The 13,785-nt window shown below is 42.9% G+C and overlaps 5 protein-coding genes across 5 annotated transcripts; 4 read left to right on the top strand and 1 right to left on the bottom strand.

Annotated features, from left to right (window-relative positions):
* Window positions 1–634: 634 nt before the first annotated feature.
* I203_107474 (carbamoyl-phosphate synthase, small subunit) lies at window positions 635–2,226 on the top strand (the record flags this gene model as incomplete). Its single annotated transcript, XM_019145556.2, has 4 exons — window positions 635–872; window positions 970–1,775; window positions 1,844–2,026; window positions 2,101–2,226. The coding sequence occupies 4 exons, from the start codon at window positions 635–637 to the stop codon at window positions 2,224–2,226; spliced, it is 1,353 nt and encodes a 450-aa protein (XP_019005375.2).
* Window positions 2,227–2,873: 647 nt separating this feature from the next.
* On the top strand, window positions 2,874–5,641 carry I203_107473 (uncharacterized protein; the record flags this gene model as incomplete). Its single annotated transcript, XM_065518194.1, has 17 exons — window positions 2,874–2,922; window positions 3,082–3,224; window positions 3,366–3,527; window positions 3,626–3,670; window positions 3,801–3,814; window positions 3,908–3,921; window positions 4,004–4,104; window positions 4,174–4,338; window positions 4,407–4,451; window positions 4,525–4,545; window positions 4,613–4,671; window positions 4,825–4,928; window positions 5,006–5,015; window positions 5,081–5,201; window positions 5,263–5,294; window positions 5,367–5,405; window positions 5,476–5,641. 17 exons carry the CDS (start codon window positions 2,874–2,876, stop codon window positions 5,639–5,641), a joined length of 1,290 nt encoding a protein of 429 aa, XP_065372924.1.
* A 720-nt stretch (window positions 5,642–6,361) lies between these two features.
* Window positions 6,362–8,913, top strand: I203_107472 (uncharacterized protein; the record flags this gene model as incomplete). Its single annotated transcript, XM_065518193.1, has 5 exons — window positions 6,362–6,559; window positions 6,651–8,225; window positions 8,297–8,534; window positions 8,614–8,825; window positions 8,887–8,913. 5 exons carry the CDS (start codon window positions 6,362–6,364, stop codon window positions 8,911–8,913), a joined length of 2,250 nt encoding a protein of 749 aa, XP_065372923.1.
* A 1,249-nt stretch (window positions 8,914–10,162) lies between these two features.
* On the top strand, window positions 10,163–11,385 carry I203_107471 (uncharacterized protein; the record flags this gene model as incomplete). The annotated part of the gene is made up of 6 exons (XM_019145553.1): window positions 10,163–10,220; window positions 10,296–10,382; window positions 10,455–10,600; window positions 10,706–10,773; window positions 10,842–10,897; window positions 10,970–11,385. The coding sequence occupies 6 exons, from the start codon at window positions 10,163–10,165 to the stop codon at window positions 11,383–11,385; spliced, it is 831 nt and encodes a 276-aa protein (XP_019005372.1).
* Window positions 11,386–11,617: 232 nt separating this feature from the next.
* On the bottom strand, window positions 11,618–13,757 carry I203_107470 (flap endonuclease 1; the record flags this gene model as incomplete). Its single annotated transcript, XM_019145552.1, has 12 exons — window positions 11,618–11,804; window positions 11,869–11,933; window positions 12,005–12,403; window positions 12,460–12,612; window positions 12,670–12,720; window positions 12,784–12,893; window positions 12,968–13,031; window positions 13,114–13,216; window positions 13,293–13,370; window positions 13,514–13,548; window positions 13,624–13,685; window positions 13,745–13,757. 12 exons carry the CDS (start codon window positions 13,755–13,757, stop codon window positions 11,618–11,620), a joined length of 1,320 nt encoding a protein of 439 aa, XP_019005371.1.
* Between the last annotated feature and the right edge of the window lie 28 nt (window positions 13,758–13,785).

Raw genomic sequence — 13,785 nt, 5'->3', positions numbered from 1 at the left:
AGTGACAGAAGGTGATTCAGGGATCGAAAATTGAAATTGAAATTTAATTTGGGAATTGATTTCTGAGTCGTGAGTGGTAGAAAAAAGGCCTCTCATACAAAACGCCTCATCACCTCGTTATCTCTTCATTCTTCTTCCTTCTTCTTCCTCATACTCAACCGCATCACCACAATCCCATCCACCACAAACAAGTCTTTGACAATCTAGGATATCTTCTCCCTTCGCTGCAATAAAGAGAAGATAACAAAGCTCACTCTGATACAACAAACAATCTACAATCAACGCTAAGTCGAATGCTGTGGACTGAAAGAACCTCTGACGAGTGGGTGTTACTTTCTTGCGAGACCTATATATCGTCTCATGGTTTAACTCTTCTCTTCCTATCCCAATCCACCTCATTTTGTTCTTGTTTTACTCGATCTCCTTGACGCGACTATCACCTATCTCTACTATCCTACCTGTGTTCTCTGTCTTCCCTAAGATTGGACTGATAAGCTAACTGTGTTTCGTTCACCTCGCAGTTACCTTTCTGATCAAGTCTTCACTCTTTTACATAATTGATTTTCCCCTTTGAGCCAAGACATCTTATCATCACTTCAAACCAACCAGAACATAAACAATAAATTCAAACACAATGTCAATGTCAATCGCTCGATCAATCCGAGCCCTCAAAACTGGCTCTTCCAGTAAACTCTCACTACCAAAGAGAACTTTGGCTACTCCCGTTAACACCAACTTGTACACTCCAGTCTTACCCGCCAAGATCCCAGCGGTGTTACACTTGAAATCAGGTCAAAGTTACCATGGGCATAATTTCGGTAGTGAGAACTCTAAATTTGGTGAAACCGTTTTCAGTACCAGTATCACTTCTTGTGAGTTGACAATTCTCACATACCAACAAGTCGAATCAGACTGGGAACCAGAAGAATGACAACTAAGCTAACTCGCCTCGCCTTCCGCCCAACTAAGACACCGACTCAATGACCGATCCTTCCTACCTTGGTCAAATCCTCGTCTTCACCTCACCAATGATCGGAAACTACGGTGTTCCCTCCAACTCTTCCCCACCTGGATTCCCAGGTATCCCATACCTCGAATCAGAGAAAATCCAATGTACTGGTGTGGTCGTCTCTGACGTCGCACTCAAATACTCCCACTACAAAGCTGTCGAATCCTTACACGAGTGGTGTAAGCGATACGACGTACCAGGTATAACCGGTGTCGATACTCGAGCTATCACCTCTCTCCTTCGAGATCAGGGAACTACCCTCGGTCGATTGGCAGTAGGTGATGAATCTCTCAAACCCGCTCCAGCATCCAGCGAATTCTGGGATCCATCAACGGAAAATTTAGTTGCTCAAGCGTCGACTAAACAACCTTACGTTCTCAATGCTGAAGGTAAAGGACCACGAATTGCCTTATTGGATTTCGGTACCAAAGCGAATATCCTCAGATCGTTGGTTAAAAGAGGAGCTGTGGTCACCGTTTTACCATGGGATTATGACTTTAATTCGATCAGAGATCAATTTGATGGATTGTTCTTATCCAATGGTCCAGGTGACCCCAAGCAGATTATGGAAACTGCCCTTAGGGTAAGGGAAACCATCGATCAGTGGGATAAACCAATTTTCGGAATTTGTATGGGACATCAAGTTCTGGGATTAGCTGCTGGTTTGGAAGCGTACAGAATGACTTTCGGAAATAGAGGTCATAATCAACCGGTATTGGCTTTGGCTAGTTCGGGAAGTATCAATGCTGGAAGAGTTTATGTTACTGTGAGTGAAAATAAAGATCTTTCATCAAATACCTGTAGACCAGAACACTGATATGTTTGTTGATATAGTCACAAAACCATCAATACGCTTTGAAGTTGACTGAAGAATTCCCAGAAGGTTGGGCACCATTCTTCATCAACTGTAATGATTCTTCTGTGGAGGGTATCATCTCCACTCCAGAGAGCGGCAAAAGAGTTTGGGGCGTACAATTCCATCCTGAATCTGCTGGTGGTCCATTAGATACCATCGAAGTGAGTTCACCATCTAAGTAAAATCGAAAAGTATGTAACCGATGCATGAATACTGATACGTGTATTTGATATAGATGTTCACTGATTTCGTCAACGAGTGTCAATTCGGTCGATCGGGAGGATCTAACATGATTGCTGGAGAGGTCAAGATTGGAGGATCGGATGCTAAAGCTGCTGCTGAGATCAGCGCGACTGCCTAGATCAATATAGTGTCATGGGCCGGATTCATAGTTTACTCAGAATCATGTATAACTGTCCTTCGGGCGATGAAGTAGTTTCATATGCATCTTCATATTATGTCAAGTGAACGAACGTATGATTTCCGCTTGTTTGTCTGCCTGCTTGCTTTCCTGTCTTTGAACATCATACAGTCCAGTATTACAGCAGAAAGAGGGCGTGTGTACCATCCGGTCATCACTTTAAGCGGCAGTCCAAGATCACTTCAACGATAAAAAATAACGAACGTGCATGATCCATTTCGAATGAACGTATATCACACGAGCTTTATTTCATCTCACTCTAGGCCAATCAAACATCTCACTAATCACTCAGCATGATGGAGAGCATGTATGAATCATCAGGTATCCATTAGATTCTTTCATTGCATCTACGACTATTTCAATACTCCTTGGAGGGGATGAGCAAGTTTTACGACTTGAGATAACTTATCATCATAGCTTTAGAAATCGAATGATCTAGCTTTGGCCGCACGAGCTCGACTAGATACGGGGATAAAAGAACATTCAATCACATTAAAGACAAGACAAGCTAGGTCAAGGTCAGAACATAAGTCTCAAAGTCCTCGATACGGCCGTTTTAGAGAGGATAAAAATAGAAGAGGATCGAGATGGTTTCAATAACTTCGTCTCATCACTTGAAGAATGTTACTTTCAATCGTGAGTAATCAAAAGATCTCATCTTCTCTTACTACTCGTATTATCACATAATTATACTTTATCATAATGTTGTTTTGTCCATCTGCCTTGTGCAGCTTATCTCATCAAAAGGCTTACTCAAATGTATATCGTATATCCTATATAAATTGTATGGCGTAGATCCACCAGTCCAAACCGAACCTCACGTCCATGTCGATCCACATTCAACCCTCTTTCTATGGTACATCCTCATCATTGTCGGACTGGTACTGCTGGGAGGGGTATTTTCGGGATTGACATTAGGTCTAATGGGTCTGGATACAGTGAGTACATTTATACATTTATATATTGTTCATACTTTGATCTTTGACTCCTTCTATCCTATCTCCTCTAGATGTAATCACCTTCAATCCAGATTAACATAATAGCAAAAGATACTCTTACTAATCCAACACTTCCTACAGGTGAACCTCCAGGTATTAGCCATCTCCGGTACGCCCGAAGAGCGCAAACAGGCTCCAAGAGTGTTGAACCTGATAGGTAAAGGGAAACATACCATGTTGGTTGTGTTGTTATTGGGGAACACTTTGATTAACACTTCTTTACCCATTTTCTTGGATTCTATCGTAAGTGAGATTTGATTTTGGTGTATCTTCATGCCCTAGCTCTATGAGGGAGTCAGAGTCACTGCTTTGGTATGGAGCTGAATATACGGTTGGGGTAGGTTGGAGGAGGGTTGATAGCTGTTTTAGGATCTACATTGTTGATTGTGAGTTTCACTTACTAACTTACTATACGTATTGCTAAAAGATTTCGTTTCTGAGAAAACTTCAACTCTCAAAATATATTGCATGTGTCATATAGAGTTATTGAGCTGATATCATTAATTATGATACTAGCTTATCTTCGGAGAGTGAGTTGAGCATTCGTCTTCACGCACCAACTCTCACCTGTTCCTAACATGAGTCATGAATCGATGTTGATGAGATCGATTATAATCAAATAGGATCCTACCTCAATGTAAGTTTCAACCTTTCGCATTAACATTCAACCAGTACGCATACTGTACTGACAAGGTACTGTATTTTCTCTCTCCAATCAGCGATATGCGATAGATATGGTCTAGCGATCGGATCAACTTTCACACCAGTCATCAAAATCCTGATCATACTCATGTACCCGATAGCCAAACCTATAGGAATGGTGAGTCAACCCTAGCTCCCTTGATCGATACCCTATTTCCTGCTGACAGATCTAACATGCCTCATATAGATACTCGATTATATCCTTGGGAAACATTCCGATCCAGTCACCTACCGAAAAGCCGAGCTAAAAACATTCGTCAGTCTAGGTGTGGAAGATAAGTTGAACGAAGATGAATTGGGATTGTTGGGGAGTGTATTGGAATTTTCAAACAAAAAAGTTGGAGATGTCATGGTATGTCACCATGTACAAATTCCGGTCATGCCTTTATCTGATATGTCTCGGGACCGGGGATGATTCAGACGGCTAGGGAAGATATGTACACTCTGTCGTCGGACAAGATCGTCGTGAGTAGTGTTGAGCCTTTCACACCATTCATATACAGATGGCATTCAGCTGATTGATGATGGATTGGTCCAGGATGAAGAACTCGTTTCGGAAGTAAGTCTGACGGGAAAGACCATATTATGACATATACAATGTACTGATACGTCGATGTGCTTGATAGATTCTAAAGAAGGGATATAGTCGTATACCGGTGTACGATGCTCGAACTTCAACCTATACGTGAGCCAGTCGTTCTGGGTCGCAATCGCTTGGGAGTCTGCTGATATGGATGTTACCTTACACTCAGAGGATGTCTGACGTGAGTTCAGTGGATTGTTGTATTTCCAGATGTAACGAAAAGTCGTTGATGGAGCTGATTTTGCTTGGCTTCAGTCTACGAAGCTTGGTGTCATATGATCCTACAGATCTACATCCAGCATCAAGACTGGTCTCACAAGTCCTGCCTCAATGCTCACCTGATTTACCATTACTTGAAGGTGAGTACAAATCACAACACCAGATTTCATCTTCCAAACAGTTGTCAAATCGTGCTGACCGAAAGTATCATATTTAGCAATGGCATAGTGGGCTTTTCGCTCCTCGACTTCGAAGATGAATGGCCACTGATTGACTAATTTTTGGAATATAGCTTCCAGACAGGTCGTAGCCATATGTTACTCATTACCGAAACACCAGGTGAGGGAGGTAGAATACTAGGGTTGGTCACGTTAGAAGACGTAGTGGAGGAATTGATAGGGAAAGAGATCATCGTGAGTAGACACATTATCAACGTAGATACAAGGTGACCAAAACTCATAAAATGGAATTCAGGATGAAACGGATGTTTACGTAGATACGCACAGGTACGTCACACTAGTAAGAAATTTCGTTTTTCATAATCGAGGGATGTGCTCATGGAGTTATGAATGGTTTAGTCGTATACCAGTGATAAGATCAGCGTATAAACCGAGAAAGTGAGCAACATCCTTCATAAAGTTATAAGATACCTTTGAGCTAAGTTTGGTTTGTGTGGCGCTTTTGCAGGACGAAAGGGTTGAAAAAGATATATGAAGGACAACTGACGCGCAAGAGAGTCTCGAGATCTTTCGCAAGCCGCCGGTCGGCATCCACGGGGTATAGGTATGGTAGTGTTGACGAAGGGTCTAGATTAGTGGATCAGATCGATCAAAGTGGGGAAGGGGCAGTGTAGGTACAAATAACTTGAATAGTCACGATCAGGGGCGTATGTCAGTGCTTTTGATGATCATCGTTTGATCCATCTTGGGTATCCCACTGAGATATGATATCTCTTGTCCCCCGATCTGACTATCTATCCAAGGACGAGCAAGATCATGCGAAGGGTGGCACTAATGAAGAATGTCCCCACACCCATAAGTAAATCTTTGACAGCCACTATCCAGACTACTCATAATCAATCACTGGGTATCATCCGCAAAACAGTGGCTCGGTATGATCCGATGGCACCCGCTGATGTGAATCTGAAGAGTCCATGCGATGAATAGCTCGTTGCTCGTTGCCTGGTGATGTATCAATCACAATAATTCAACATTTAGATTTGAGCATTGATCTCCCCCCACGTGTTTTACCCTGAACCACAACTTACGTGGTTTTGTTGTGGTCCGTCGCCATCCGATTTTTCAGTTGCATGTATTTGTAACTTCTATTTCATCGTGTCACCTCTCTCAGACTTCGGCCGGTCCAGTTTGTTGCTTGCATCGCGATCTACAGATTGTACATACCATCGCATACGGTCTACAATAAGATCATCCTAATCTTGAGGAGATCCTTTTCTTAGACACAGTGCAGATCGGCCTAGCACATAGCTCCATCTGCTGTCAAAAATCAATAGAAACCAATCATTGGTATTTTGGCTTGGCCCGAGCGATCAATCAATAACAAAATGCCTACCATGGCCACTCAACTCGATCTCCTCATTATCATCCTCACCGTCTCCCTTCCCCTCTTGTACTTCTTCAGAGAATCACTGCCATTCATAGGTGGTAAACCTTTCGCCGATTCGACGCAGAATGGCTCGGCTTCAAGTAAAGCTAAGAAGGTTGAAGAGGAGGGTGATCCAAGGAACTTTGTAGAGAAGATGGAAAGAGCTGTGAGTATCTTTTACTCTTAGCTCTACAATGCAGTGTTCTATCGTCCATCTTGACCCACCAAATGCTAAGTATATCTCGATACTCTTATAGGGAAAACGCGCTGTCATATTCTACGGATCTCAAACAGGAACAGCTGAAGAATACGCCATCCGACTTGCAAAAGAAGCCAAATCACGATTCGGTCTTTCCTCATTGGTTTGCGATCCCGAGGAACACGATATGAATCTCTTAGACCAGATCCCTTCAGACGCAGTGGTATTCTTCGTCATGGCTACATACGGTGAAGGTGAACCTACAGATAACGCAGCGGGGTTGATGGAATTGATATCTGAATTTGAACCTGAATTCTCCCTTGGTGAAAGTAAATTGGAAAACCTGAACTATGTCATTTTTGGATTGGGAAATAAGACTTATGAATTTTACAATGAAGTGGCCAGAAAATTAGATAAACGACTGATTGATTTGGGAGCAAGGAGAATTGGAGAAAGAGGTGAAGGTGATGATGATAAATCTATGGAAGAAGATTATCTGGCATGGAAAGATCCAATGTGGGAATCGTTCTCGAAAATCATGGGTGTAGAAGAAGGTGGTTCAGGTGATGTAGCAGATTTCTTGGTCACTGAAATAACAGATCATCCACCTGAAAAAGTATTCCATGGAGAACTGTCCCCACGAGCTTTGTTAGTTGCCAGTGGAGCCAATACCCCCTCTGGTGGATACGGTATCAAGAACCCTTACCCTGCCCCTGTCTTAGCTTCAAAAGAACTTTTCACCGTCGGTGGTGATAGAAATTGTATTCATATCGAATTCGATTTGACCGGTTCAGGAATGTCTTACCAACATGGTGATCACGTCGGAATTTGGCCTTCGAATCCCGATATCGAAGTGGATCGGATGTTATCTGTCTTAGGCTTAGATTCACAAGATAGGAGATTCAATATAATCGATATTGAATCTTTGGATCCTGCTTTGGCAAAAGTCCCTTTCCCTACTCCTGCGACATACGATGCGATATTCCGACATTATTTGGATATTTCCGCTATAGCCTCAAGACAAACTATCGCTTTCTTAGCTAGATATGCTCCTACCGAATCCGCTCGAGAGAAATTAACTGCATGGGGAACGAATAAGGACTTGTATGCCGCAGAAATCGATGGTCCAGCTCTGAAACTTGCCGAAGTCTTACAAGCGGCTGTAGGAGATTCTGTAGATGCCAATAGCGATAATGCTTTCAGTTCGACCAAATGGCCAATCCCATTCGATAGGATCGTGTCTTCCATACCAAGATTACAACCTCGATATTATTCCATCTCATCTTCATCCAAGTTACACCCTACTGCTATTCACGTTACGGCCGTCGTCCTCAAATACCAATCGGCAGCTTCACCCGTTCATCATCATGAACCTCGATGGGTGTTTGGTCTGAGTACGAATTTCATATTGAATGTGAAACACGCTCACTCGGGAGCGAACACACCTGCATCCGAACAGGATAATGCACTTGAATCGGTCACGATGAAGAAAGTACCTTCATACAAGTTGGCTGGACCTAGAAATAGTTATGTTAAAGAAAATGTCTACAAGGTTCCTATACATGTTAGGAGAAGTACATTTAGATTACCTACTTCGCCTAAAGTACCAATTATCATGATTGGACCAGGTACCGTGAGTCGACTCCTTTTCTACATTGTGAATTCAAGTGTTAGTCGCTGATGTGGATATGATTGTGCGATTAGGGTGTAGCACCATTCAGAGGATTCGTACAAGAACGTATCGCCCTAGCTCGAAAGGCTATAGAGAAGAATGGACCTGACGCGTTGAAAGATTGGGCACCGATGTACTTGTTTTACGGATGTAGGAAATCGAATGAGGACTTCTTGTACAAAGATGAATGGCCAGAGTATGAGAAGGAACTCAAAGGGGTGTTTAGAATGAAAGTTGCTTTTTCAAGAGAAATGACAAAACCTGATGGAAGTGAGTTCACAATTTTGAATACAACTTTCTCACTGCTAAGCTATCTTGGCTGATTCGCGGTCATCTTCTTTTGTTATAGGTAAAGTATACGTCCAAGATCTCATCCATGATCTTCGATCTGAACTTGCACCGCTCATAGTGGACAAAAGAGCATATATCTATATCTGTGGTGATGCCAAGAGCATGTCGAAGGCTGTGGAAGAAAGATTAACCCAGATGCTTGGTGAAGCTAAAGGTGGAAGTGCTCAAGTTGAAGGTGTAAAAGAATTGAAGATGCTCAAGGAGAGGAATGTGAGTATTACTTTGGTCAGCTTGTTCGGCGAAACAGAGCTAATGTTCGAATCGATCACAGCGACTCATGACTGATGTTTGGAGTTGAGCGGTATCCCAAAGCTACCATATGTATTCTCCATTTGGGCTTTTTAATGTGTTGACTCTTTTCTGTCTGATACAAATTTACGAACGAATGTTATGAAAATCCGACGAGGATGAGGATGAGGAGGCTTATTCATATAGATACTTGGTTCTGCTAAAAACCATTGCATGCATATCCCCTTGTTAGTAGTTGACGAGGGTAGGTAGATTTCACAACCGATGTCGGCGGTAGTATCCAACACGTGCCTGATTGGTGACGAATCGTGATCGATCGACAACATCAACATTTGTTGACATCACCCCTCGGCAAGTATTATGTCACCGCTGTTTTCGTTTTCATACTTGGGTGACTAATGGTCACGGCCATGGTCATTGGAGACCGTTCAACTGGAATTGATCAGGATAGATATATATATATATGTAAGTGGATACGAATGGAGGATACTTGTACTGTAGACATAAATCAGCTTGGACCGAATCTCAATTATCGACCTTACTTACGACTTGCATTCCTCACACCTTCAACTCAAGCAGGGCAACTACTACATCGATCAATCCGAGTTTGCCAAGACGAATTTCACAATTGTTACAAGATATAGAACAAGATGTCACCCACGTATCAGATCATAGATCAGTACAACCTCACTATTTCGTTCTTGATCACACTCGCTTGGCAGATGTTGGGATTTGCTATAGCATGGACATTCAAGGTGAGTACATATCAAGTATAATTGAGAGTATAAGAGATGTACTCTATATGGAGGGATGCTTTGATCTTGTGCTGATCTCCATGTCGTGCTGGATGATTGAAATAACCTTAGTTTGATAAAGTGACAGAGTGAGTGGTATACCATTTCTGTCTCAAGTGGAAGGGGTACTGATTACGAGTTCACGGTTAAATTGGATAGCTTCACAGGAGGTTCAAATTTCTTCATACTAGCTTTGATCACTCTGACTACAGGTGGTAGTGAGTGGTGCCCTCTCTCTCCCTACGATCGTGATGTATCCCATGACACTAAGGCTGATCGTCCATTCATCTTGTCTTTATAGCTTATACAGCCAGGTAAGACATGTCGAACGCAACATGACTCAATTACATCATTGGTACGAATTGCTGATCCAACTCATGGCGAATGTGTCTCCTTTATAGGAACATTGTGTGAGTTGTTATATCTTATCTATACAACGGCAACGGCTGAAGAAGGCACACTGACGTTGATACTTATTGTATGATAAGGGCGTCGGTATTAACGATGCTCTGGGCAGCGAGATTAGCAGGTTTCCTCTTGTTCAGAGTACTGAAGACAGGCAGTGAGTCGGCTTGATTCTCATCCTGCTCCATATGATCGTCATCAGGGATCATCTGACGGTTGATGGATGATATAGGTGACACGCGATTCGACGATATCAGAAATCATTTCTTCAAATTCGCTGGGTTCTGGGTAGGACAGATAGTCTGGGTATGGGTGGTTTGTGAGTTGACGGATGGCATTTCCTGTCACATCATCATGTCACCGAGCTGAGATCATGTCCATGCTTCTTTAGCTCTTCCAGTGGTCATCCTCAATTCACCTGCTGTATCTTCCCCATTCAGATCGGGGGATCCGTCTTTTGGAAAAGCAACTGATATAATTGGGATTATATTGTTCGCTATCGGGTTGTTCTGGGAGGCAGTAGGTGATATACAGAAGGTGCGTTGAGAGTATCAGTAGCAGTACTCGTCGTTAGGCGACCCGACATCCGATTCCTCGCAGAACGAGGACATAATAGCTCATCACCTTCTTGTCTATCACTAGTACATGTTCAAATCATCGAAACCTCCTAAAGGTAAACCCTGTACAAAAGGATTATGGTATTTCTCACGGTGAGTCTAGTTCAACTAAGTATCAAGATTAGTAAAGCACAGCTGAATGCGCCATATCAATCCTTCAGTCATCCCCCTTACTTTGGTGAAATAACCTTACATTGGGGTCTCTGGTTACTCTGTTGTGAGTATATATCTCGACAATCGAGCCCATTAAATCAAAATCACAATCGCTGACATATCTGTGACCTAACAGTGACACCAACCACCAACGGTGCTTTACCCAAATCAGCCAAATCCGCTCAATACGCCGCCATCCTATCACCCTTATTCACCATGGTCCTTCTATTGTTCGCCTCGGGCTTGCCTACAGCTGAAAAACCGACAGCCAAGAAATACTTCTTAATGTCTTACCCTTCTTCCTCCAACTCCACTTCAGCAGGGGAAAGGGGCTTTTCGTTACCTGAAGCTGAAAATGATACTTGGTCAAATTACAAATCATACCTCAAAAGAACAAGTATAGTCATCCCTTTCCCTCCTTCCTTATATGCTAGGTTCCCCGAGTGGTTGAAGAGGAGCTTGTTATTGGATTTACCGATGTTTAGATTCGATGAGTATAAAGATGGGAGGGAAGCTTGGGAGGAGGAGAGGAGGAAAAGAGGTAGTGCGTGATTCGAGGCATCAAGTGAAATGATCTGGTAGTGAGATGATCTACTTCATAATTATATATAAGAGTATATTTAGCTTTTGATGGATTTGCATAGTCTCGCCAAATTCGATCAATTTGCAATCATATAAACGTAAACCCTTGGATTGCTTGGTTTTATTGCATAGGTTACTCGAATTATAAAGTTACAATAAAAACAAATCATCTCAGTCTTGACGCCCGGTGTTGTTATAATCTTTACTTCTTTCCCTTCTTCTTAGCTCCGCCTTTATCCTTCTCATCGCCTTTCCTCTTTCCTCCAGCAGTTGGTTTCGCTGCGCCCGAATGCTTCGGTTTGACGGTGAAGAAACCATCCAATCTACCTTGTTGTTTAGCTGCCAACATCTTGGCTAACTTGGCTGCTCCCGCTCTGACCCTATCTTCGCTATAGCCCATCACACATATATCAGCTTCGACTTCCTTACCGGTGTTAACTATAATTGACTCACTTGAAACCTTTATCTCGACATAGGAACTCTACTAATCCCTCTACATCAGGTGCTTTCCATTCGAGCTGTATAAATCATCACTTCATATCAGCCTATCATACTGAAATTTTATGTGACTTCGCGCTCTGTTACTCACATCTAGATCTGCTCCTTTCACCACATCAGGAGTGATGAACAACTGTTTGGCCTCTTCCCAAGGCCAATGTTCAGGAATTTGCATACCGGAACTAGTCACTTTCTTCTTTTTCTTCGCTGGTGATTTCTTGACCGGACTACTGACAGGTACTTCCTCTCCATCTGAATTCACCATCATACCTCCCCCACCTTCTTCGCTCTCTCTATCCGAATCATCGTCGTCATGCTGAGACGCAATCACTTGATTCTCCTGTTCTTTCTCTGCCATTTTACCTCTTACAAATTTGACTACTCCCGCTAAGCCATTATGTTCCCTCAAGAGCTTCAAGGCGGTCTTGGGTCCGATCCCCTTACATGGTTCGAGGTAATCGCATCCAAGTAAAATGCACAATTCGATAAACTGCGATTCATTGTTAGCTCATTCATACATACTCTGTTGGAGAGGGAGATGCTCACCTGATCCATGGTCATGTCCAGATCCTGCAATGCTATATCCAGATTGATTTCTGAGATAGGCATTTTCTTGGCTTCTGAGAAAGTAAGATGTCGGAGGAGGATGGGCGTATGGAAAGTAAGAGTGTCCATGTCCTCGGAGCCAGCAGCGTATACCTACAAGGAGTTCATCAACTATGTGGCCGTGGAAACCTCAAGTACCGATCAACTGACTTTTCCTGCTCGTGCAAGTTCAGCGCATTGGGCTTCAGCTTCTCCTGGCGCCTGTGTGAAATTGAATCAGCTATCATATCAGAAGGGGATACAGATGTTTATAAGCTAGCTTACCGTCACCACCGGTATACCCATCAAAGCCAGTAACCTCTTACACTCCTCGTTATGCTCTTTCGTCACTCTGACCTGTCTTCTAGCCAGCTTATCAATATCCTCGGCGGTACCTGTTCATGACGATTGAAATCAGCTATATGTTTGCCCAAAGGTTGATTACCGAGCTGTTCAGATAGTTACATACCAGTCTCTCGGGCTTCTTCTTCACCTTCTTTGGCTTCTTCCCGTCGAGCGAAACGCTTGGCAAGCTAGGTAGAGTATATGGTCAGTGACGTAGCTCTTGTTGGAAAATGATTGAAAGGTCATCTAATGTTTAGAACTTCTACTCACAACGTTACCCTTTAATTCGGGTGGTTTGCCATCAAAGATGTAACATGGTTTTATACCGTGATCTACCATTCGTATCGTACGGTAGAAGAAACCCATCAAGTGACTATAAGATATTATCAGCTTCCAGAGACTTGCATCGCTATGCCAGCTTGCTCTTTCGTCGTGCTGGGTAAACTCACCTGGTTACATCTCCACTTTCATTCATCAACATCTGACCGTCTTGCTGTCTCACTGCGATGAGGAACTGGTAGATCGACCTGTGTGAAGCGTATGGAGATCAGTAAAGTAGCGAATCAATGATCAGATCATATGGAAATCTCTATCGGGTGACCATCTCTTCCTTCCTTCCTTCCTTCCTTCCTTTGGCTGAGAACAGGCGAAGCAAGGATTAGCAACTTACATGGAAGCGTCAATAGCTACCTTTCTCCCAAAGAGCTACAATATGAAAGGTCAGCTTTCATGTCTAGGCTTTCATGGCATTGGAGGAAGCTGATTTAATATTCTACATACAGTCTTCATCTCATGTTCCTTCATACATCTTGGTGCGTTTTCGCTCAACAGAGCGGTGAGACCTATAGGCAGGATATGAGTTAGCTATAGGCATCAAATGATTCACAATCACTTAGCTTACCTTTTATACCCATTGTGCTTTACCTTGAAGCTTGTCGAGGG

Source organism: Kwoniella mangroviensis, chromosome 2 (assembly GCF_000507465.2).
Source record: "Kwoniella mangroviensis CBS 8507 chromosome 2, whole genome shotgun sequence".
In the NCBI taxonomy this organism is placed as follows: domain Eukaryota; kingdom Fungi; phylum Basidiomycota; class Tremellomycetes; order Tremellales; family Cryptococcaceae; genus Kwoniella; species Kwoniella mangrovensis.
This window is presented reverse-complemented; position numbering and strand designations above follow the sequence as displayed.